General features: G+C 37.6%; 1 protein-coding gene across 1 annotated transcript; it reads right to left on the minus strand.

Moving 5' to 3' along the window:
* Nucleotides 1-7,054: 7,054 nt before the first annotated feature.
* On the minus strand, nt 7,055-8,956 carry LOC147639953 (omega-hydroxypalmitate O-feruloyl transferase-like). Its single transcript, XM_086775568.1, has 2 exons — nt 8,407-8,956; nt 7,055-8,010 (listed from the first exon to the last, which is right to left on the minus strand). Exons 1-2 carry the CDS (start codon nt 8,926-8,928, stop codon nt 7,117-7,119), a joined length of 1,416 nt encoding a protein of 471 aa, XP_086631694.1. The 5' UTR covers nt 8,929-8,956; the 3' UTR covers nt 7,055-7,116.
* Between the last annotated feature and the right edge of the window lie 18,023 nt (nt 8,957-26,979).

Consider the following 26,979-nt stretch of genomic DNA (forward strand, 5'->3'; position numbering starts at 1 on the left):
GAGAGGAGTACCTCTTACCTTTGGAATTCTTTTTTTGTTGACTAGATTTTCTCCATTTACGTTGTTTTATGGACTCTAGTCTAGATCTCCTATGGACCATAGAGCTATGCAAGGAGAGGAGTCAAGAGGTTGGTAGCATAGTCTACAAATATTTAGTGGCGTAGTTTACAAATGGTTGGTAGCGCAGTCTACAAACTTGAGTTGTCGGAGCGCCCCTCGAGTACACCTAGTTTTTCATGTCAATGGCATGTGAAAACAATGTATCACCAAGACAACGTAGTTTGTCTTAAAGTTGTAGATTGAGTACTTGGCGTTTTCACACTTCCACATGAACCAAGGATAATTATTAGGTTTAAAGACTGAAACACAAGGCGTACTCTATACCGATGAGAAATTGTTAAGGGGAAGGATAGGTCAAAAAAGGTCTCAAGTGAGAAGAACTATATATGCTTACCAAAAACTTTCCCCAGCTTGTATTCGTGGACGAAAACTCTTTAGAAGGGAGGTAATGTCACGCAGCCTATAAGGCATGCGTGAGTCGGCCAAAGCAGCAGTGGAGCTCGACCGAACATGGAGTTCACGCATCGGAGTGCATGTGGCGAGAGTGTCCAGGGTTCAAGGGTGAGGCACCTAGGTCAAAGGACCATGGTTGGTCGAGCTAATGTGGGTAGGCAGGCCACTATATAAGCCATCGGTAATGTGGATACTTATCCACATTCCTCTATGGTTGGGTGGTCGTCGTGACTAGAGCTCCTTGCCCTCTTGGTCTATGGTGGCACTATGGTGATGAAACAAATTTTCCTTTGATATCCGTGTTATTCTTCCATTACTTTGATCAAGAACAACCATATGCAGCTTCTTCCATGCATCATACTTCTTTGGTTGTCGCACTAATAATTTGATGCTTGCATTCTTTGGTGTAAGAAGGGATTTTCTTACCTGTATCCCTCCAAAACATGGTTTACATGGTAGATTCCCATTTGTGCCTGACTTTTTATCATCCTTATTGATTCCACTTACCCTTGATGTAATCTAATCTCTAATAAAACTTGTTCCACTTTTTTTCATGTGGCTTGAGCATCAGAAGCAGGTTTCATGTTGTAAGCAAAACACACATACCCATATGCCAATTTCTCTGCAGATCTCACCATGGCATGCAAAGTGAAAAAATGGACTCTACTCAAGTGTATGTCAAGAACAGGATCCCACTTTGGATCCATTGGCACCAATATTCCTCCACAACAAACAAGTTGGGGCACCATCGTTACCGATCTTTGCAATAATCCAGTTTTTCTTTTGGGTTGGGGCACCATCGTTTTTACTGATCTCTGTAATCCAGTTTTTCTTTCCATCCTTGCCTTTCTTAATCATATATAATACAAGCAAGGGAATTTGGCATTAGCTATATTAGATACAATAAACATGCACTTTAAAGTTTTAAGATCCCCTACAAGATGCCATTCTACCGAGTATTCACCAAATTCATTAATCATTAAAACCTATCCGCTACTTTGATGTCTCACGACATCTAGTAGCTCTATTAAATTAAAGAAAACCTTTAATTATCTCATGGTCTACTCAAATGTAGCAAGCCACCATATTTAATTCTTAGCTTATACACTAAAGAAATTTGGATGATACGAGCAAGTATTAGAATTCAATGCTTTATTCATGAAAGTGAAGCTAACTCATTCTAGCTTTTGACCCTTAAAAATTCCACTTTCATCTAGCTACAAAACAAATTTCAACACACCACCACTATCACATCGCATAACTTAACCATTGTAGATTGTACCTTGCACACATCCAACACAAAGTCATTATTTGTATTCAGTTTGAATATTACCTCCTTTGAGCCTAATTTACAAATGTACATGTGACACAAATGTAAAGGCTCATGATGAGCTCTAAGGTCTTTTTATTCAACAATTTTCGTGCTTATGATACATGATAGAGTTTTGGGAGAGGCAAAACCCTTTTTATCTTTAACACAGTCTTAAATCCCTTATCTAAATGCTTGTAGATCATAGCATATGATTGTGAGCTTATCCCTACTTTGTCACATATACCTTGAGCATCATTGGCTGTAAAAGCCTTAGCCAGGTGTCCTGTGTCTCCTGTGGGCTCTGAGTGTCTCTGCTCTCTGGAGAGTAATTCCCGAAGATTGGAGTGTAGACTTTACCATGTCTTTTGTGAGAACTCTTGCAATTGTGATATCCACTTCGTCATTTAGACTGGTGAACATTTCTTTCATATTCTTGCTTGCTCTAATTTGATACTTCTATTGTCCACCTCTAATGAGTACTCTATCGATCAGTTTTAGCTCCTTTATAGGCTCACATAGACCTAATACAGTCCTCTTCTCCAACATGGTTTGAATCTTCCTATTAATCTTCTCCAATCTGTGTACATTATCAAACAATTGAGCATTTCGTATTTGCATAGAATGCATTGCATCCTGTAAACAATCACACTCTTGTTTCCTCTCTCAATTAATGTATTTGAGAGATGTATAACTCTTGCTTCCTTGTTCTCATGAACAGTAGGCATTGAGCATATGTATAAACACTATGTGCTTGGTTGGCAAGTCTTTTTGTATATCCTAAAACGAACAAGCATGACCTTCACATACATAGTGAAAGATGTTCACCCTAAAAATTGAGGAGGCCATTGAATAAGAGGATCAAGTGGATATACTGATCCCTCCACCCAAAGATTATCATTTTTACTTGTATCTCTATGTTGTTGCATGTCTGATTATTGCATCATACTTTGATTTTTCCTCCTGTATAAAGGTGCATATTAAACATCTAGTTGAGAGTGTGCGTCTCTCTTTTTTTATTTCTTCCTGCATCCTATGTATAAAACTTATTGATTAATAAATTATAAAGTTAAATTAGTATATAATAATAAATTAAACAATTCAAATTACTTCATGTTCAATAAAAATTTCAAAAATTCAACCATAATAGCAAAACGTAACATTATTTTATAGTATTAAATCATAACAACATAGTAGATTATAACACTACAACTAAATATTAAATATTCTTAAAAATAGTTATTAAAATGACATTATGAGCCATATTATTAAGCAAAAAAAGTAAATCATAACAATAAATCATCTTAGTAATATAACATAATATTAAGCATAACATCAAATCATCTCAATAAACTAGAATAAAACATTAAATATAAATACAAAACCATCACATTAAACCTTAACAAAAAAACCAAAACATAATAGATAAAACAACAAATATAATAGAAACCAAACCTCCATAGCTTTCTTCTCCTTTCAAACTATAGTAGAATGGATCTCTCTGAATAGAAAGTTGAATGAAGGGAAAGATGAGTTTTTGGTTTCAATTGAATGGCCCCAAAAGATCAACACACTCTTCATCCTCAATCTTAGTCTCTTCATTATCTCTTCAACTAGTGTCATGATTGAGAAGATCAAGTGCCGTTAATGTGAAAATGGAGGGAAAGGAAGAGATGAGCAAATAAAGAGAGGCTAGCTACACAAATTCAAGGCTACACATAGAGATTCAATTTTTCTTGTATAAAGAAGAAAATTTGAAAAAAATAGAAAAAATACTCATAATACTATAAAAGAGAACCATAAAGACATGGATAGCTTAATAATCTTACAGCTAAACAACAACATTAAAAATGAGTCTTGAAATAAAAGAAAATCTATAAACTCTAAATTACTAAAAATTAGAAAAAATGCACAATAATAATCTTTAGGCTCTAATTTAGACGTGGATAAAAAGAAATTTCAAAATACGAAGCCAACATGCAGATATTAGAAATTTCTCAATTAAAGTGTAAGAAGAGCTCAAATCTACCAAATTTGATGGAATTTGAAAAGGAAAAGTCAAGTGGTTAGTTAAGAGTGTCACATCAACCAAGCTGCACATTTATAATTCAAATAGAAAATTATTTTTTTGAGATGTTCAAAATTTGAGGAGTTTTGGTCTCAACCTTGGAAAAGAATAATGTTAAAATTAAAAAATGGGTGAATCTATTATAATATAGCCATAACATGATCTTTTAGATCCTAAAAGAAGAGAGAGTGGTAATTTGAATAATTCTTTTTGTACTTTTCCTTGATTTATGGAAGAGAGAAAAGGCCCTCACAAGGCCCCTTTTAGCACTAGTTTGGTAATAGTGTTCGTGGATATATTTATATTCTCATTACTGACCAACTTTATGAAATTATTTGGAACACATAGATAGTGAAAATCAAAGGTTTCCTTTTTCATATCATCAGGTACATAGTGAAAGAAAATTGGGTTCTTTGGGATCACATTGGTTACCTCTAGGATTTTCAATTTTATATGAATTCATAGGCCAAATTACAATTGTAATACAAAGCTGTTTGGACTATATTTGGATCAAAGGCTTTAATAAGCCAATTTCTCATTTCTTTCCAAAGTCTTTGGATGTGCATTACTTTACATACATATATATCATGTAATATACTCTATCTTAGGCACATACACCAATTAGAACTCCAAAATCTAGGTCTTAATGAAAATTTTAAGATATTTAGATGTCTTAAAAAAAATTAACTTTGAGGATTTTCATAACTAATCAAACAATCATATAGTATGACAAAATCTTGTACACATATTTTATACAAGGTTATGCTTTGTTGGTGTATTTTGTGAGAGCCAATCACATATACACCTATCCTTCTAGGCACTTTGTTTTAGAAGAAAGTTTATAAATTTTAAACTATATTCATTACTATAGAATAAGAGACTACTTCACGCATTTTTAAACATCTCATAAGGCTTTAAGTGAAATATCTAGTCATTTTATGTAATAATAAATACTATTTTCATAAGTTTCTCACTAGATGATCCAAATATAATCAAGGATTTATATATGCTATTTTGTTATCAATGTAGTTTTGAAAGTTGAGACCATCACCTTGTTTTCTAACTAAACTCAAATGTTTAGATATTTATTCTTAACCAATTACTTTAGTGGAGACATTGATTTATTAGTATAACTAAAGTAAATCACCATATAAGCTCACATTATTGTCATATTTTGGGTGTGAAAGACTCAATAGCTAAAAAGAGATTCTAAGAAGAAAATTTAATTTAATTAATTATTAATATAAGATTTTGTCATGAAAAATCTATCTCTCTTAAATACTATGTAAGGTTTAAGAGAAATCTAGAATGAGTCAAGATCATTTTCTTCTTGCATGTAGGAACCTACTTTGTAAATTCGTTACCTGTTTGGATTATAGTGCTAGATATACCTCTACTTTATAGGGATTTATCAACTATATGTAAGGTTATTTTTATCATTTTAATAATTTTCTAAGATTTTCCACATTCATGAAGACATGTCTTAGAAAAGAAATGTTAAAATACCACTCCCATTCAGAAGATATGAAATTTTTTTAGCAAACTCATGAAAAGATATACTTATGTCATGCTAAGCTACCAAACTAGTGTTAGAGTCCAAATTTTTTCCTAATGTGACCACCCACCTTTCAAAATGTTACTATGCTTCTATGTTTTCTATGTTTTTGAAATGCTACTATGTTACTATATTTTCTAGACACAATGATCTTGTTGAATACTATAGAAGGCCACACTTCTTAGCACTAGGCATGCAAAGCACAAATAAGGTTACAAGTAGAGAATATTATTTTATTGAGTCAACAAACAATCAAAGGGATGTAAGAACAAGTTGATGAGATAATTGCTAAGATTAAGCATTGGAAAGAGAACATATTATCATGGAGAATAAGATTAGAGGATTATACATGTTTGATACATGTGATAGTGTTCGAGTTAGTATAGAGGGGATATGAAGCGCTATATGGAGAAAGAAAAGAACAAATTTGATATAAGGCAAGAGGGAAAGAAAGAAGGAAATGCAAAGTTGAAGGGCAAGAAAGAAGGAAACATAAAGTAAGAACCCAAAAAATGGACCAATGGGATTAAGAGTTATGATCAAAGCGTGTCTCCAATTGGCATGAAAATGATAAAGATTGGGACTAGATTCATCATTCCTCTTCATTGTGTGTTTATCCATGTACCCTATACCATCATTGCAAGATTGAGGATGATAGACAAGTTTCTCATTTGCAACTGCATGGAACATAGATGTGCTAAGTATATTTTAAAACTAGAAGAGGTTTTTTCAAAGGTGGGCTTGGATAGAGGGTCGGTAAAATTCTTGAAGGATGCAAAAACATCTTGGTAAACACAAGATCAACCTAACAAAATTTGTATGGGAGGTGGTTCAAAGGCAAGGCATCTTCTGCCAGTGCTAAAAACCACACAAAGCTTGAGGTGTGGAAGAAAATATGTGATTGAATGGGATCAAAACATGCATAAAGCTATTGTTTCCTTTAACTCTCTTGTTTTCTACTTGAGAAGACAGGACGGACAAAAGAAGAGGTTAGAGCCATCAAGATGAACATCAAAGAGTCTATTATGATAATGGTTTGATGTCCCCTGAAAATATTATTATTGAGCATACATAGCATAATATACTATTTATATGTTTCATAATTTATAGCATAACATATTAAAATATCATAATAATTTATGGCAACTTATTTTCGAGTGTTTTCTTAGCTTTGTTGGAGGGCTCTCGGTTGGCAATGGCTTTGATGGGCTTGAATGATATACAAAGCCGTGAAATAATTATTAACAATTGCTTACTTATACTTAGAAATTGAAACCCCCCACACCAGAAATATCTACCTAGTAAAAGGGTGGCTCAAAGGCAAAACATCTTTTATCCAACCATACAAGTGCTAAAAGCCACAGGTGTGGAAGAAAGTATGCGACATACACAAAAGTATAGTTTCTTTGACTCTCGTGTTTCCTTACTTGAGTAGATAATGTCATTGTTAAATTATTTAAAATAATTTATTACATAACGTAATATAATATTATATGCTTCATAATTCATGACATGACACATTATAATATTATATTAATTTATGACAAAGCTTTTTCTGTTTGTCGAATGATATATTATTAACAATCGTTTCAGAACTATAGTTGGGGAAAAAGGGCTAAAAAGAGCAAGTATTTTTTAAACGAGCCAAAATAAATACGTGTCGAGGCAAACCTAATTGCGGTGCGCCTTGATGGCCTCCTCAAACAAGAGGTGCTCCTTCTCCGTGGGAAACACAGCCAGCACGTTCCAAGAGGGTGGATCGTGGACGCCGCAGCGCATGCCCTCTAATATCATGAAGATGTTGCTGAGTTGCCGACTGGGGCGCCCACAATAGATGGGAGCTCCCCACCCGCAGTCTGTATCATAGAAGGGCAGTGCTACAAGGGATGGAGCTGCAAGGGAGGAGTAGTCGAGGCGGGTGCCCATTCCCAACAGCTCCAGGAGGTCCGTCTGCGCCTGAACACACTCTGGTGTGACAGTGGAGACGGCACATTTGATCCTGTGCACTGCAAACGACAAGGGCTTCTCTTGGAGCTCTCGCACAGTGGCCCTCGCAATGGCAAAAAAGAGTGCGTTCCCCAGATAGCCACGCGTGAGCGAGGGCAGAATCCTCTCCCTCACATTCACAGACACCCTCAACGCTAGCTCTTGATCAGCAGATACTGCGTTCTGCCCAAGTAAGCTCTTGGCCTTAGCCATCCACAGAAAGCCCGCGAGAGCTTGATACCGTGAGCAAGAGGTCATGCCGAAGGTGTTCCCACGCAGCAATGCTTCGCGCTTCAGATCCTCTAGAGCGTCTCCACGAAATGAATACTTCTTTGCCACGCCAAAATGAGGCATGGTAGCTCCTTTCTTGATAAAATGTGGCAGGTCCATAGCAGGCGAGATTGGGTCTCGTGGCTTCATACGCTCCCTTCTGCTTGCATTATCTAACAGGGTCGGTAGGCCCGCTGCTCTGGCTACAGAACACAGGCTTTGTAAGAAGACAGCCGCTCCACATCCGTCCATGAGCGCGTGCTGGTTCTTGAGGGCTAGAGTGAAAGACCCACATTGAAACCTAGTAACCTGGAAGAACATACACCACCACCACAATGTGTCAATGCCATCACTCTAAAGGCTGACAAAATTGCAATGATTTCACTAGAGCTGCTTCAAACCAAGAAAAATATCAACGTAGGCCATGCCGGGAAGGTTAGAGCGATTAGCTTCACTTTGACTAAGAAGAATGCCCACATGAATATTAGAGGAAGGAAGCAAAGATTAAGCAACGTTTCTCTAGCTAGGAGCTTTCAAAGATTAAGGCAAGCGTAATTAAGCAGCAAAATTTAAAAAATGGAAAACAAAGTAATTCGAAGGGGGGAAAAGGCAAAACCAACATTCAGCTACCCTTGCATTGAAATAACGAGTCCAGGGCGCAGCTTGAACAGAAGAAGAAGAAGAAGAAGAACGCCAAACACTAACCTGGAATGCGACGATCGGTAGCGTGTGCATGTCCTCGTCTGCCTGCAAGCGAGGAAACAAGAGATCCAAAGAAGGGTCGGGCGATGTGATGTCGCCCAGCTCTGCCAGTGTGAAGTCGGCGCGCGCAGCCACGAATTGGACACCTTGCCCATTGCACTGCACCTCGAGCCTCCGCTCCACCTCGTTCACACGGAGCCGGCCGGCCGCCCAAGGGCAGTGCACCAGCAGCTCTTCCAGGGCACTCTTCAGCACTGCGGCCACGTTCTCCGTGCCCACCAGCAACGCGCCCTTCTCGCGGGGGCCATAGAACAACGCAACTTCTGTGTACCAGTCGTAGATCTGGTCCAAGTTCGACAGTTCGAATGCTTTCTCACTAGCGTTCTGCTGGCCGCGGCCGCCGCCACCCTCGAGTTGCCGTGCGTTCACCATAACCGGGGGCTCGCAAGTGAACTTGTGGTGCATGAGCCATGCGAGGTTCGAAGCAGGCCAAACTACTACAGAGGATGGAGGAGTGTGTGCCATAAGCGAGGTCTGAACTGGGTGTGGCGTTGGAATAATCTGCTCGTAGTTTAATAGCTCTTTCTCTAGAGTCCATCAAAGGTGCAATCGGGTACATACCCGATATTAATTTAAAGAGATGTGTCTCTTCCCAGTACTCCTAAAAAGAAGCTTTTTTCCTCTATAGGACACACAATTCTGCATTTTTCACCTAACCCAAATAAAATAGCCATACTTTTTTGTAAATTAACATTTTTTAAAGGAACAAGAGTTATATATATATATATACAACTGCGGTTTTCAAATTTTCAGAGTCGGATCGCATCATTTCGCCAAAACGATCCGATCCCACTTTGATATATATATAATTCCAAAAACAGCTTTACAACAAAACAGAGTTACAAGCTCATATCCACCTCCATCTATCACCTTCGAACACAAAGGATGACTCGTCCCCTGGGAGATCTCATAACCCAGCTGAATGGAAGCTTCCAACATGGCTTCACTTGTACACCCTTTGGGAGACTCCTTCTCCAATACTTCCCCTTTTTTTTGTCCATATTTTTACTGTTGGCCTAGGGTTCTCTCAATAAAAGCCACATACCTGTAGTCAATCTGCTTTTCTTTCAGGTACCACCTTTTTATTTTTGGTCCAAACTTCAAAGGTTTTGGTTTTTTTTTTCAACTGGTAGGCCGAAAGTTAAGCTAAGGCACATCTTTCTCGAACACTATGTTGGAGTCTAATGGGGTTTCCATAGCTGTAAAACTACCCCGAAATTACAGCTGAAAATGTTAAATTGCCATTGGCTTTAAAAAAAAACAATCCAAGCATCAAAACAGACACCACACACACACACACACACACACACACACACACACACACAAACACACTATGTTAATCTATTATATATACTATTATCTCACATCACACTATTTATTAATATTTATATTATCTCATAAAACCAAAACCACTATTATCTCACATCACACTACTTATTAACATTTGTATTATATCATAAAACTACTATTATATATCACATTTTACGAATTATATTTAACTAAAAGATAAGCAAGAAATGCACTTTCCATGACAACTTTCTTTGTACAAGTAGCCTCACTTGACTTCAATGGGTAGGGGTTGAGGACAATTTCACTCAAATGCTCAAATAAGCAAGAAATGCACTTTCCATGACAACTTTCTTTGTACAAGTAGCCTCACTTGACTTCGATGGGTAGGGGTTGAGGACAATTTCACTCAAATGCTCAAATAGAGCTCCTCCATCATCCACGAATTGGAATGTGAATATTTATTTTCCCTTTTCATATTGGGCCTGCATCTCCCTATTAATCTCATAACAACCTTACATCCAATGCCAATGCCCACCAAAGCTTACAATTTGGGACACGAATGATAGGTATCATAACGTCACCGATCACAACTTGACTCACATCACCAAGTTGTAAACAAATTATACAGTGTCTTTACTATAGTGTAGCAAAACTACTAACTTGTTGGGTTCATTCCAAGATGATAGGTTCGACATAGGCACAAATCCATTCCAATTCAATAAGTAATCCAATCTCTCTCGTAGATTTCATCATCTCCTTCAATCTCTCTCTCTCTCTCATAATGAACGAACATTATACACAAAAAGCAATACCTTTGTTTGAAAAACTAACGAAAATGTGGTGCCCAAAATGCTCTACATACAAAAGTCTCCATAAGCTATATAGTGGTCACCAATATATTAGGAGAAATATGGACTCTCCATTTTGCCCCTTCAGGAGTGAATAAAAAAAGAATGGCCTAACTGATGAGAGAACTAGAATTCCAAATCTATGTAACATGGATATTTTTGTCATATCTTTGCCCAATCTCTTAGTTCAATAAAAAAATAGAGCCCATAACTTTAAAAAATAGAGAAATGTCATATCTTTGCCGAATCTCTTAGTTCAATAAAAAAATAGAGCCCATAACTTTAAAAAATAGGGAAATGTCAAATGTCCTTATGGTTTTCACCATTAACTATTCTTTCATGTTAGATGTACATTGTGGTTAGCACATGGAAGTTTGAAAAATGTATTTCATTTTTTACCTTTTTTTATGTTCAACTTTCTACTCTCCCTCCTTTTTCATTTGTCTACCTTTCTATTCTCCCCCTATTTTTTGACGAAATTCAATTTCATCATATCCTCTATATCTCTGCTTCTTTCTTCACATAATTTTACAGGTAGCTTCCTCTCTACCATAGCTACCTTCTCCTAAAATTTCATCTTATTTGCAAAAAACCTCACTAAGTTATGTCCATTTTCTCACGTGAACCCCATATTGGGGAATATGGGAATTTTCCACAAGTTTGGGACACGTGGTCAAAAGTTTGGATTAACCATAACTTACCACTAATCCAAAATGAGCGCTTTATAACTCTTTAGATTTCATTTTTCAAGCGCTTTCCAACGATAGGTCATATGATAGGGTTTTGAGAAACTTACAAACATGTTATCCATGTCTCCCTTTTTTAAGTATTCAAAAATGGGAATGGGAATATGGTGTTCGTGAAATTTCTCTTCTATGCACCATAGCTCCTTTGCTGTGTTTTTTTCTCTTCAAGTTGTGCTCTAATGTAATATTGTTGTTCATTTTTATAGGAGCAAGGTTGGAGCCACAAGGTTGTGTTAACATCAAAGCAGCGGGTTGTAAAAGGTAATATTTCTTATTTTTTGAATGCTTATTTGTTGCTTACAATCTTTATTTAGTACTGTTCTAACTCAGGAGTCCAAGTTTAGTGTTTTGTTGCTATGTTTTTTGTTTTTTTTAACACCATAGCTAACTTGTTGTATTCTTTTATTTATAAATAGCTTCATGTACATGATATATATCTTGGTCCCAAGCTATATCTGGTTTTGACAAAGTGTCTCTTAGTAATGATCATTTCTATCACATTTCATTGGTGTTTTAGGCTCTCTTTATACTTCACGTGTTTTGGTGATGCTTATTATAAGCTTTAATACATTGTTGTTGCTTATGTTCATAGGAGCCAGGTTGTGAACAATAGGGTTGTCTTACTATCCAAAGAGAAAGTTTTGGAAGGTAATATCTCTCGAACATTGTTGTTGCTTATGTTCATAGGAGCCAGGTTGTGAACAATAGGGTTGTCTTACTATCCAAAGAGAAAGTTTTGGAAGGTAATATCTCTCGATTATTTTAGTCATTATTTATTTTTATTAAAAAGGTATTTCTTAATCATGCAGTGTAAGTTGTTATGTTATGTGATATGTTCTTTGTTGTGGTTATTTTTAAGAAGGAGGAATATTTCTAATATTCACAAAGTAGACTTTATAAATAGGATAGATGATGGGTTAGTTACAGCACCATGCAACTACATTTTCTGTCTTATCAATGTCCAATATCCAATATGGTTCATTTGCAGTCTAAATCTTATTGAACTTTTAGGACTGCTTTTAGGGAGCATGCTATTCAAAGTGCTACTTTTGAGCTAGCTATCCTTCTCTGAACAGTAGCCAAGTCTTCTACTGATTTAGCTTTTCCGTATGTTTGGAGCCATGGATGGGAGAGGACCATATTTTGAGGGATCCGCCCCTAATTTTAAATCTTGGGACCAAAATTGGAAAAAACTGCTAGTTTTGATTAGTGAGTTGATCCAAAATGTTTAGTATTTCCCTTATTTCTTGCTTGATATTGAGGGAAACAGACCTTGATTCAACTTTAGCCTCCTCCGCTTCTTTGCTTACCCTTATTTCTTGCTTGATATTGAGGGAAACAGACCTTGATTCAACTTTAGCCTCCTCCGCTTCTTTGCTTGCTTCATGTAGTGAGTAATTACCTGACGAGCTTCCTTGCCAACCACCATTTTTTCTCCCTTGTCATGTGAGTTGGGCTTTCCCCTAGCTCCAAAAACTGTATGATCTCCTAAAAGTGGTCATGACCTTCAAATAAGGGTTCTTGAAATTTGACATCTCCTAGAAAAGGTGTCTCTAGCTTGTCTCATTGGCTAGTGCATATGCCTCCTTGCTACTATCCATGGCTAGTGCATATGCCTCCTTGCTACTATCCATGGCTAGATGAGTGACTTGTATGACATCAAACTCCTGCATGAGCTTCCTTACTTGCCTTATTTGAGCGTTTAAATTAGAATTTTTGCATGCCCAAGTGCCTGGAATTTTTTAAATTAACAACAGTGCTTCACCATTAACATTTAACCTTTTTACCCCATGATCCAAGCATAATTTGAGATCCATGACAAGAGTGGAATATTCTACTTTGTTTTGGAATTTATCCCCTTCAGAACTTCTCCTTGCTTGAGAAAGACATCCCCTTGAGGATCATGAATTATGACACCACCTGCAGCTTGACCTGTTTTCCTCCTAAAAGCTCCATCAAAATGAAGAGTGTAACATCCTCTAAATCTGCCTGTGGAAGGATTAAGGGGGTATCTTTTGTCTTTGGAGTGCGCTTTTTCCCATGACACCTATGTGTGAGAACATCAGCCAAGAATGCCCTAGTGCTATCTTCAACAATAAAAGTGTAGTCATACTCCTCATTCTGAACTACCCAATTTGCTATTCTGTAGAAGTGTCCATGTGTTGCATTACAAAAGGGAAAGTTGGCTCTATAGATCACCACAAACTGCATGGGCAAGAGATAGGGATGGAACCTCTTTAAAGTAAACATTACGGCCAAGACCATTCGTTCTATTGTTGTGTATCCTTTCTCAGTAAAAGTCATTACCTGGCTAACAAAATACACAAGCTTCATAAATGAGATATGGGGATCTTTTTGCATAAGCGCAGCTCCTAGTGTATCGACCCCAACACTAGGATGAATCTACTGGTGTACCTGAACTTTTGTATAAAAGACACTAGCTCTTTTGTGGTTGACGGTGATGGGTGAGCTACAAGAGCTTGAACTTCTTCTGGATCCACCTCGATGTTTGCCTTTAAAATGATGTGGCCTAGGAGAATCACCTTTTCTTTTGCAATGTGACACTTGTCGGGGTTGAGCTTCCCACCCAACTGATGAAGTTTATTGAGGCCTTCCTCAACTGATGAAGTTTATTGAGGCCTTCCTCAACTTTAGCTAGATGTAATATTCTTGACCTATAGATGTAGGAATCATCATTGACAACTCGGATAGAAGATCCAAAATAAGGCTGAAAGACATAATTCATAAACCCCGATGGAAGGTGGCTGGAGCATTGGTGAGACCAAAGGGAATTACCTTGTATGCAAAACATCCCCATGGAGTGATGAAAGTGGTCTTCTGTTGAACCTCCTGTGTAATTCTTATTTGAAAATAACCAGAATAACCATCACAAATATTATACAATTCATGACCTGCCACCTACCTCATTCAAAATGTCATCCTGAAATGGGAGTGGAAAGAGATCCCTCTTAGTAGTTGAATTCAAAGGTTTGTAGTCAACACAAATCCGCCACTTCCCATTTTTCTTTGGAGTGACTACCACACTGGTGAGACCCATTTTGCATTTTCCACTCTATAGATCTATAGATAAACCCTACACACAGCAATCTCTTCATTTCTCTTAATAGTTCTTCTCTCTATACTATCGTCCAATCTCCTCAGTTTTTTTGCTACCAGATTTGCTTCCTCCTCCAAATCGATGTGGTGCTCAATGAAAGATACCCCCATGATATTTGTGTCGTCCGTGAACAAATTATTATGTTTCCTCAGCATGCTAATATACAACTCCTTATCTTCTGCAAAAAGACTCTTGGATAACATCCCCTTTAGCTTTCCTTCATCAACCTTGGGCATGGTAGTGTCCTCCTCTTGCCTAGGAGAAATAGGCTCTCTAAAGACTAGACCCATCACTTTTAACGAACTCTCTTCACTCTCACTACTCATCTTGCTCCCTGATGAGGCACTTTCACTAGAACCAAACTCATCTATTGTGGTCTCATAGTCGAGATCCACCTATCTACCAACTTTCATGTCATATGTGATGGTCTTCCTTCCTCCTCCTTTCTCATGGTGCAACTTTAACACTAGCATCCCCATTTCCCAACGTTGGTCTACCTTCATTATTATTAGCCAAGGTCTCCCCATAATTACTGAATAGCCCTCCCCCTTGGATGGCATAACATACATGTCCATAGTTGTTTCAACCCCACAAACAGTCACTCTCACCCCTTTGACTACTCCCACACACTTCACTGAGGTATTGTTTACTAACCTCACCTTGTACAAAGACGGTCGACTCACCTTTGATCTCAATTTATGCATCATCTTCTCACTCATAATGCAAATTTGTGCGCTCCCATCTACATACACTTTTGGAACTTTTTTCCCCTTTATCTATGCTTCTACCAATGGTACTACATCCTGGTGTGGGTCTGCTCTAATCAAGTTTAGTGCTCCAGGTAACCTTTTTCAAGTGCTAACCATTTTAGACCATTGCCTCCTCACCTTAGGTACTAAATGCAAGAATTGCGGCCATGTAACTTTTTTCCCCTTTATCTATGCTTCTACCAGTGGTACTACATCCCGGTGTGGGTCTGCTCTAATCAAGTTTAGTGCTCCAAGTAACCTTTTTCAAGTGCTAACCATTTTAGACCATTTCCTCCTCACCTTAGGTACTAAATGCAAGAATTGTGGCCATGTAACTTTTTTCCCCTTTATCTATGCTTCTACCAGTGGTACTACATCCTAGTGTGGGTCTGCTCTAATCAAGTTTAGTGATCCAGGTAACCTTTTCAAGTGCTAACCATTTTAGACCATTGCCTCCTCACCTTAGGTACTAAATGCAAGAACTACATCCTGGTGTGGGTCTGCTCTAATCAAGTTTAGTGCTCCAGGTAACCTTTTTTCAAGTGCTCCCATCTACATACACTTTTGGAACTTTTTTCCCCTTTATCTTACCAGTGGTACTACATCTCGGTGTGGGTCTGCTCTAATCAAGTTTAGTGCTCCAGGTAACCTTTTTCAAGTGCTAACCATTTTAGACCATTGCCTTCTCACCTTAGGTACTAAATGCAAGAATTGCGGCCATGTAATTTTTGGTCCTTGAATCCCCACATCAAAAATTAAATTATAAGGTCAATGACCCTTACCCAAAAGGAAGTAGAGTTTATATCCAAGTATCTAATCCCACTGATTTCTCCTTGATTCACTCCACCTGTCCCAAAATATCTCCACCTCTTTTGCTTGATTCTCTCCACCTCTCACTTTTCCCAGAATATCTCCATACTTCCTAAATTTTCTCATGCTACCCTTTATTCTCTCCCAGTAGATTCTTCTCACCTTTTCACAGGTTCTTTCACATTTACATCGACCTCAATATTTAAAGGTGCACGGATAGCACGCTCTTTAAAAAAACTTACATACTCTCCAATTCTCAAAAGCCCTATGTTCACCCATTCCATGAGTTGTTGCATAGACCCTATTTGAAGAAGAATTCTAGGAGGGATTGACACAACACCTTCTTCTATTTCTCTATGTATAGTCCCATTACCAATGTCTAGGATCCATCGTGTAAATTCTTGCTCTGTCGAGTCACTTGTGTTTTGATGAACACACATGTTCTGCATAAGCTTTAACACTTTGGTCTCTCTCCAGATTTTTGAATTGCACAATGTTGAATTGATAGTGTCCTCCCTTTGAAACAATTGGCAAAATTTGTTTGAAATACCCTCAAAAAAGCATGAGCTTTCCACCAAAAGAGCTTGTCATTAGACATTTTATCTTGTCGTGTTCTATCTAATGCTTCGAAGGCATATTGATGTGTCATCGGTGCCTCATCCCAAATTATCAATCTAGATAGTCTCAAGACCTCTATAGGTTGACTATTGAGCTTTATATTGCAAGTGCTATTGCAAGTGCTAATGGCATGTAGGTATAATGGTATCTTAAATCGAGAGTGAGCTATATGCCCATCAGCTATAACAGCAGGGTAGCTATACTAGATGAGGCACACACAAGAGCAACATGGCCATCTCCACATACTTGACAAAGAAAGAAATTGTAGAGGAAGGTCTTTCTAGATCCTCTAGGACAATCAAGAATGAATACGTCACAAGAATTCCTCTCAATTGCATCAAGAAATCCATTAAAGGTAGCCCGTTGATAATTATTGAGAGTCATTTGCATTGGATTGGCCATTTTTTCTTGTTGCATAGGATCAAAAATTATCTCTTCTTGCAACAAGCCATTCACAAATCTTGTCCTACATGATCTATCAATCAAACACATTCCTTCAAACTCGGACAACCTTTATCCATGCTGCTAAAGAATGCACTCTACTTGTAACAAAGCCTCCTTTTTTTCATAGCTTGATAGAAATTAATAATTTTCATTGTATCTTGTAAAGCAAGTAATATATCCTCTAAAAGATTTGATGAGAATGTTTCCCACAAATGCTTGAGAAATGTAGGCTCACAAAAGACCAAAATTATTGTAAATAATTGTCTCAATTGTCTAGCACTTTGATGAAATGTGGCCTCTTGCATACATGTAAACCACTCTTCATCACTTTCCAATAGACCTCTAGCTATGCAAAAAGCCTTGAAAGCTAGATAGAGTCGACCGTCAATAGTACGCAAGTCATCATAAGACTTACAACCTTGACAAATAGTAAGCAAGATACGTAAAAAATACTACTCAACTAGTAGATGGAGAAACATTGTAGATGCGGCCAATGGTATTACTTGCCTTTCTTATAGTCCACTTTTTTATGCACTTCCAATTACAAGGGAAGTCTCTACATATTAGATTTTTTGCATTCACATGAAGCTCATTAGTTACAAACCACTCTCTAAGAGTAGTTTTCTTATTGTTATCCTACTCAACTACATCTCCCAAGTCATCATTGTCTCGAAACATCACTTTATTTTGCAACGGCAGATGAACTTACAATCTTTGGATATCTAGCTTCTCATCATGCGAATCATATTCATATGATGTTGATACATAATGTGCATCCAAGTATTTACAAACTTCATCCATTGCACCACTACGATCATCCATCCTTATTGTTTCTCTATCAAGACCCTTATACACATACTTGTATAGATATTTCACAACAGAAATTGTGGAACACACTTCAATATTAATGTGAGCCTTGTATCTCATGGAAACGAAAGGAGAGTATGGCATGATCCACCTATGAGTACACTGTTACCAATATCTCGATGCATGTAAATGAGATAATTGGGAATCAATGTACCACATGGACCATGAACATTACGCTATTGGATAACTTCATGAAACTTTGGAAACATTTCTCTATTGGGTAGCTTAGCACATATCAATCGATCATAGTGAGCTATGTCACTTGGCTTGAATTCATCTTCTAGAATCAGTAATATGTGAGTGTGGTAGACCTCTCTTTTGAAATTCAATCACATAGCAGCCACCTTTCTAAATAAAATTTGCTTTGTAAGTAACTCATCATATCCTTATGCTTCTCGTAAAATACACGCGTTGTACGATCCAGTCAATCCCTGGTAGTTTGCCCTAGCAACAATAAGGTGTTAGATATTTCATCCCATTTTGGTTGCATGAAGGTAATAAACAGGTTTGGCTTACCGTTCTTCCTTACAATTACCATGGCATCTTGGTAAAGTTGATACATAAAGTGAGGCCCGATGGCAACATAACTCTTCGCCTTGCTACACTCCTTGATACACTTTGTTAACTATCAGTAGCTAACCATGTCAGATAGTCCTGGTAGACTTCAGCACGTAAATTTGCTTGGTTATTTTGAATCCATACTAATCTTGACTCCCTGATAGTACTATAAGCATCAACAATGTATTGCTATAATCATCTTCCTTCATGCAAAAGGCATGCAATGGTATTAGTGTAGCCATATTTTCCTCTTTAGGAGGTTTTTTCCCTCATGCTAGTATACACCCATCTTGGCATTGTCGGGACCTTATTAGTAGCCACGTTGGTTTCATCAAAGAGCACTCACCCATTTGCAAGTTGCATGACTCAATTTCACATGGTGCATTACGATAGCAAAGAATACCTTCTACACAAGAACAAACAAAGTGGGATGGTTTCATCAAAGAGCACTCACCCATTTGCAAGTTGCGTGACTCAATTTCACATGGTGCATTACGATAGCAAAGAATACCTTCTACACAAGAACAAACAAAGTGGGATGGAAGAGATGTGCAAGCACATGAATTGCTTACTTTGTTAGTTAAGAGGCATATAATTCCTCACATTCAGTCATGTAGGACTACTAAACATGCTTGGGATGCACTTGCATCATTGTACCAGGTCTGTGATATGAAGCACATGTTGCTTATATATGCAAGCAATTAGAGTTAGAGCATATGGATCAGGGAGACTCAATGGACAGTTTCCTTACAAAAATCAAGGATTTTAAGGAGAAGTTAGCCAATGCTGATGAAATATATCATGACAGTTCATTGGTGCCTATTGTCTTGAATGCATTGTTGGACTCATATCAAGGTTTTGCTTCTACCATTAGACTCATGCGCTAAAAGGCAATCCAAATGCCTTAAATTTTGAGAAGTTGGTTTCTATGCTCTTACAAGAAGAGAAATCTAGGCAAAATAGATTTGTCATGTATACCTGAGATCAGGGTTTTGCTGTTAGTCAACAAAGAGGCAAAGGTAAATTCTTTACTAAGGGTAGTTATACAAGCCGAAATCAGAGTCATCGAGTAAGCCTATAGATAAGGAAGGCAACAGGCCAAAGAAAAAGGAAAAATGCAAATACTATAGAAAGCTTGGTCACTACATTAATGAGTGTAGGATAAGGTTGGAGAATGAGAAAAAGAAAGACTTAGGTATGGATGTGCTGATGCATCAACATCCAATGTAGAAAATAAAGAATTTGCAAACTATGCACATGATGATTGGTCTTTCATTGTGCAATGCAGTTATGATCCTTTGCATAAGGATGTATGCATGGTTGTTTTACAAATGTACATGTATGGTATTTTGACAATGGTGCTAGCAAGCACATTACTTCTGATCGCAGTTTGTTCTCTATACGTACAATTTTTGCCACAAAGGCAATGGGTGATGCTATGCTGTGGTATGCATGCTTTGGTCATTTGAACTTTGGTAGTTTACTGCGTTCACGTAAACATCACATGGTGTCTGAGCTGCCACGTGACTTGAATCCCCTATCAAACATGCTTGTGAGGGTTGTACTCTTGAAAAAATGCAGCAAGCAAAGGTGGTTTCAGTTAGAGTTGTCCAAAAATTGTAGCTTATACACAACGATGTATGTGGTCTTATAAGGACACCATCTATTGGGGGATATCTCTATTTTGTCACATTCATTGATGATTATTCTAGACATACCTAGGTATATCCATTGAAATAGAAATCAGTGGTTCTTATGTGCTTTAGACACTTTATTGCTATGGTTCAAAAATATTGTGCATATAAGATTGGTACCTTGCGTAGTACTAATGGAGGGGGGGGGAGGTTAAATTTAAGGAGTTTCATGCATACATGGTTGATTCTTGGATAAAACACCAATGTATTGTGCCTTATACACCTCAGCAAAACGGTGTAGCTAAACATAAAAATAGGTCTCTTAAGGAGATGGCACATTGTATGGTCAAAAGTCAAGAGTTACCTCATGTCTTTTTTGGCTAGAAGTAGTCATGTGTCCAACATATGTTTTGAATAGGTGTCCTACAAAGGATTTGCATACAATTACACCTTTTGAAGCTTCGAATGATAGAAAGTCCACTATGGCTTACTTATGCATTTTTGGTTGTCTTGTTTATGCACTTGTGCCCGAGCAACTTCGTATAGCAAGCTTGATGATAAGGCTATTAAATGTATTTTTATGGGGTATAGCTTGAAAAGTAAGGGTTATTGTCTCTATCATCTTGCTACCAAGTAGATTCTTGTGCGTAAAGATGTTGTATTTGTGGAAGATGCAATTTAGCTCTTGCTTTCATTTAAAAAACAGCAAAATGTATGTTCATAGGATATATTCAACACTACTCTCCTTCCATTGTTCAATGCATGACACATCGATATAGAGAATTTGGGTAATCCAAGGAATGCTGAAAATCAGCCCACACACGGTACAAAAATTAGCATGTTTTTTAGCCCATAGATCAGTCTATTTATTATAAGGCAAATGTGGATGATGTAGTAGATAAGGAAATAAGGGAATTTGTGGAGTAAAAATGTATGCCAAAATTATTGGTTCAAACACTACGTGATAGCAAATTGGCCACTCCTTTACCTAGCAGAACACATGTAGGTTCTCATCATACATCTCATGTTGATGTAGGTTATGCTCTTATTGCTAGTTTAGAGCTAGTTTATGTGGTGATGAAGACAAACCTATCTCCTTTGATGAAGCAAAGGAATTTGAAAATTGGATGAGTGCTATGCAATTTGAGTATGATTTGATACTAAAAATGATACATGGGATTCGGTAGACTTGCCTCTTTGTAAGAAGGCCATTGCTATGAAATGGGTTTACAAGCTCAAACGTAGAGTGAATGGTAGTTTTGAGTGATGCAAAGCTAGGCTTGTTGCAAAGGGTTATGCACAAGAGAAATGCATTGACTATGGTGAAATCTTTGCACCCACATGTTGCATGACTACCATGAGAACTATCATTGTATTTGCAACACATAAAGGTTGGAATGTACATTAGTTGGATATCAATTTCTTTCTTGAATTGAGATTTACATGAGGAGGTTTATGTATCTCAGCCTTGTGGATTTGTTTAGAAAAGTTAGGAATTAAAAGTATGCAAATTGAAAAAAGCTTTATATGGTCTTAAGCAAGCTCCCAGGGCATGGTACAAAAAGATACATGCATACTTGGTTACACAAGGTTTTTGTAATAGCCCAACTGAAAATACCTCTATATTAAGGGGACTAAGGATGTTTTATTGTTAATCGTGTTATACGTTGATGACATGCTGCTCCAAAGGTCCTAATGATGGTCATATTTCAGTTGATTTGGAGAAGTCTTCTGAGATGTCAAATCTTGGACCATTGCACTATTGTTTGGACATTGGGATTTGGCAACATAATAATGGCATTGTTATGACACGAAGAAAATACATAGATGCATTGTTGAAGATGTTCAATCTTGAAGACTGTAAACCTATGGAGCCAGGTTTGCAACAACTAAGTCTTGAAGATACAGGTGACTCTTTTGATGCTGGCTTATATTAAGAAGCTATTGAATGCCTTATCATTTTGTGTAACACTAGACTTTACATTCATTATGTGGCCTCAATATGGCATATATTTATGCACAACCCACACACAAAGCATTAGTAGTCTATCAAACAGGTGTTCTGTTACCTAAAGGGCACTAAGCACTTTGGGTTATTTTATCCCAAGGGGGGTAAATCATAGTTGCATGCATTTACACACTCAGACTGGGTTGGATGTTATGACATAAGAGTCTAAGTAGTTTTTTCTTTTACCTTGGTGATTCATTTATATCATGGCTCAACAAGAAGAAACCCACTGTGGCAACTTCTAGTTGTGAAGTTGAGTACATGGCAACATTTATAGCTACAATTGGTGTGTTTGGCTCAGGCACCTTATCTGATTTGGGTATTGGTGAGTCCTCGGCCACTACCATATTCAATGACACTCAGAGCACTATGGAAGTTGTAAGGAATCTAGTTTTTCATGATCGCACAATGCACATTGAGGTGCGCTATCATTATGTCAGGGAGAGATGCTCTACAGGGAAAATCAACTTGGCTTATGTACTAACACAGGACAACTTGGCAGATTTGTTCATGAAGGCCCTTCCATGAGAGAAGTTTAAAGCTTTTCACAAAGCTTTAACTTACTTCCCTTTGGGGACTAGTATGGGCTCCCCTATTAGAGTCCAAAGAGCTGGGCACATCTCTATACTTCTAGTGCCAGCTCACCCCTTGTTCACATCATCAGTCCTAGGGGGATTTATAGCTTTATTTGGTAGTGATCTGTGTGAATACACTAGGACTAGCAAGGGCACTTTTTCCCTCTTTAGGAGGTTTTTTCCCCATGTTAGTAAAAACCCATCTTGGGGTATACTTATCATCTTTGTATAGCACACATTCATTATCTATCTATCATCTCATTGTGTGCTCCCTTGAGCTTCTACACTACGTGTGTGTGTTCATGCAACCCTATTTCCAAAACAAAAATCAAGTCTAATTTGTAATCGATATGCATAATATTGCCTTTGAGTGTGACACATTTATAAGTATCAGTGTTGCATGCATGCACACATTAGCATGTGGAATATGTACATGCCACTCATCCTCTCCTCGTGGAAATAGGAGAACATACATGAGTGGCATATATGACCGATGCAAGTTACTTTTTTTTTCACCACTCCATTATGGGAACTTATTTGAATATCTCAAAACCCAAGATCAAAATCATCCCCTTGTCCTTGCATAATAGTAGCGACCTCACTAACATAGTTGGCACCAAATGCTGCCTTGAAGTACAAGGTGTCTCACACATCACCATCCTTAACTCTACATGTGGATTACTTTGAAATTCCCCCATATACCAAAACACATTGGCATATGGATTACATTCATGCATCATTTCTTGCAACCTTCCCAGCACATCGAGATCCAATCCAGGCATACCATTTAAACGATTTTGTAACTCATGTTTTGTGTCATATGCATATAGTTATGCATATCCTGGATTGTCTTCTCGTGTCTAGTTGGGCAAAAATGTTCCAACATGATGATACAAACTACCACATATTCAAAAATATACACACTTTTATTTCTACCAAATCTTTCATCAACACATGAGCACCAAGCAAAACAAAAGCCAAGGCATTATTGTAAGCTCGTATATCCTTTTGAAATAACTTGCGTTTGGCATCATTACTAAGAAAAAGAGATTTTATAGCCTTAGGGGGATTCTCTATGGCCAAACAAAGATACCTTCCCAACTCCACAACAATGCTTCCCCACAACTTGTCAATGGACTATTCTTCTCTCTTCTTTCCATAATTGAGCATGGCAAAAACTACAAATATAATCCTGACCTCCCAATGAGTGAACACTACCCATTAATCACACATAATGTTTAAAGTGTTGTAATCCCTTCCATCCATATTAATAAAAAGTCATGTCATTACATACAAAAAAGGTCTTCATGCCCTAAGTGGACAAGGACATTAGCCATTGAAGTTTTGGAATCCCTTTGCATCCATATTATTCACAAGCCAAGTTTAAAAAACCAAAAAAAGGTCAGCTTAATACAAATGTTTGTACTTGCTTACACTCTAGGCCAACTCCGGGTATGTCGTGTGTCTATTCAAAGCCTTAGCAACATCCCTTTCAGTTAGCATTGGTTGATGAATAAACATATTCTCATTTTGACTAAGGTCGATAACCCTCAGGTACACAAAGTATAGGTGCTTACATGCAAGATATGGCTTCCTCTTTTTAATCCTTCCCATGAAATCTAGACAAGTGCATGTTGGATGGCCTTTGATATGAATATCATAAACACCAACTTCTATGCCTTCCCCAAAAGTTTCTAGAGTGAAAACCTCATGTTCTTTAGACTCAATCATCATTTATTTTGTTACCCTTGATTTCATTTTGAGAGCTCTTTTAATTCTTATTGTTGCTTGCTCTGAGATGTTAGTCCTATATCTCATGCGTCCCCCCTCTTGAGAATGTGACATTTGCTATTGTTGTTTTCCCCTTTCGAATGTCGTGGCTCACTCCTTGTATTGTAGAGGAGGATATCTTTCCTTCCACTTTCTTCATTTGCAAATTGAAACCTGCAAGAAGCAATGCATCGACCTCATATTTTGAGAGTTTGGTACCCTCTACCACAAGCCAAAGTGAAGGGACTTTTTGTGGAGGATGATCAATGTTCTTATCAATGGCCCATGTGTGCATTACATTTGTGTTGCAAAACCACATCATTTGACTAGTCTTCCTAGCCACATGAGACCTTGTTGAAAAAAATGAGGGAGCAGGTACCCCCTTTTCACATCCCATAATAGTTTTCCCACATTTTTCCATCCTTCCTAAATGCCCTAGACATTTGACCCTCCTCCTAATTGCCCAGAAGGTTTGATGTATTAGTGCTTCCACCACACTAGTATATGTGGATTCACTCCTCGCACTTGTCTCTTCATCTAAGAAATGAATCTTTCTAGGTCTTCCAATTGGTTTTCTATCTCGAATATGCACATTAAACTTTGGCCTATGGCTTGTATCATCCTCCACATCAATTACTACAAAATATTTCCTCTATGCCTTGTTGACACTTGATCACCACTTAAAGGATTTGGTGCCTTGTACATGGGAGTACCTCCAGTGCTACTTTTCATAGTCCATATGACTTTCCATATGACTTGTGCTAGATTAGGAGTGGTAGAATTTTCCCTTCTCAAGACTAGGCCCTACTCCAATGTGTTTGCCAAGGTTGTAAGAATTTTGTTTTGCACTTTGCAAGAGGGAATTGTCCTTGTCTGTAACACGAGAATCATCATATTAGGAAATTTTGGAGGTCATTTCTAGGACCTTGTAAGAAATTCACAAACTCGTATTTTCTCTCTTTAGATTTTTTTTAAAAATATACCCTCATTAAATGTGTACCTGACAAGAAACTATCACAAGTTATAAAAAAATGGATCTGACAAGGTATTGAAATATGTGCACTAGCTACAAGTCGCTCTCAACTTTTTGGGTTTGCAAAAGGCACTTACGTCATCATATGGCACCTTTTCCAAAAATTTGATGCTACTCTCCTAATAGTCTACACTTACTAGCAGTTCGGTGTAGAATTTGGTGCTTTTGACATCACCATTGCATCTAGAGTGGCCAAAAACCCCCAAAAGGACTTTTGAATCACTTAAATCGGACACGTGGAGAGGCAGAAACAACCAAAAGAAGGGGAGAAGAGGCTTGTGCAATTTGGCGCACATACGGGCAATTACCAAAAGAAGGGAGGCTTGTGCAATTTGGCACGCATAGAGGCCTCCATTTGGAATGGAGGTCTCTATGCGTGCCAAATTGCACAAGCCTCTTCTCCCCTTCTTGTGGTAGTTTCTACCTCTCCAGGTGTCCGATTTTAAGTGATTCAAAAGTTATTTTAGGGATTTTTGGCCACTCTAGACGCAATGGTGATGTCAAAAGCACCAAATTCTACATCAAAATACCATCAAGAGAAATGTATAGACTCAAGTGTCTACAAAGTTTAGCTTCGAAGTGCTTAGGTGTCCGATTTTAAGTGATTCAAAAGTTATTTTAAGGGTTTTTTGCCACTCTAGACGCAATGGTGATGTCAAAAGCACCAAATTCTACATCAAAATACCATCAAAGAAATGTATAGACTCAAGTGTCTACAAAGTTTAGCTTTGAAGTGCTTTTTCTTATCCAATAATGACGTAAGCCGTATTTAATAAAGTAACTCTACCTCATTTGAAAAAGATACCCGCATTGAATGTGTACTCAATCGTTTTTTAAAAAGATACCTTAATTGAATGTGAACGTGACTATTTTTTAAAAAAATTCAATGAATTAAGCTATTTTTCAACATTACGTTTGCTTCTTCCTCATTGGTTGCGGTCTATTTTCTCTCTCCACTAAAAGGCCCTCCAAATGACCTCTAAAATTTCCTAATATATAATGATATTATTTGCTTGAAACCCTCCTTGGCTAGCCAAGTTCCATGCTTGGATTCTGATAAGTTTGAGCATGGTGTGCAAGCTTGATCACTACTCTTCTCTACTTGCAATAATTACTCAAATAAGCTAATGATAATAATTTCTTCGTTGGTATGTTTCCAAAAACCTAAACTTAACAAGAGATAGGGTAGTAGTCATATAGAAATCACTATATTGTCCCAATGGGCAATATGAATTTCCTACCAACTAAACCATATGTCCATAGCAGGTATGTCTTGATCACTCACATTGCCACTTCGCCACCATTATGGATGACATGAGCTTGTGCTTGTGCTACTATTTTTGTCATTGTCGTTTGCCATTTCTCACACATGTTCTTGTGTACACCTTGGACTGCTTTCACGATATACTTTGTGGTATGAACATTTTGTTCTAAGGGTGTGGAAGAAT

The sequence above is a fragment of the Cibotium barometz genome, chromosome 3, assembly GCF_041138505.1.
Source record: "Cibotium barometz isolate CiBa-2024 chromosome 3, ASM4113850v1, whole genome shotgun sequence".
NCBI classification, from domain to species: domain Eukaryota; kingdom Viridiplantae; phylum Streptophyta; class Polypodiopsida; order Cyatheales; family Cibotiaceae; genus Cibotium; species Cibotium barometz.

What these genes read in the sequence shown, in the direction of transcription:
- LOC147639953 (XM_086775568.1), bottom strand. Translation starts at nt 8,928, where the DNA reads ATGGCACACACTCCTCCATCCTCTGTAGTAGTTTGGCCTGCTTCGAAC. An exon ending in TACCGATCGTCGCATTCCAG is followed by an intron (nt 8,011 to 8,406) that starts GTTAGTGTTTGG and finishes ATGTTCTTCCAG; the next exon opens with GTTACTAGGTTTCAATGTGG.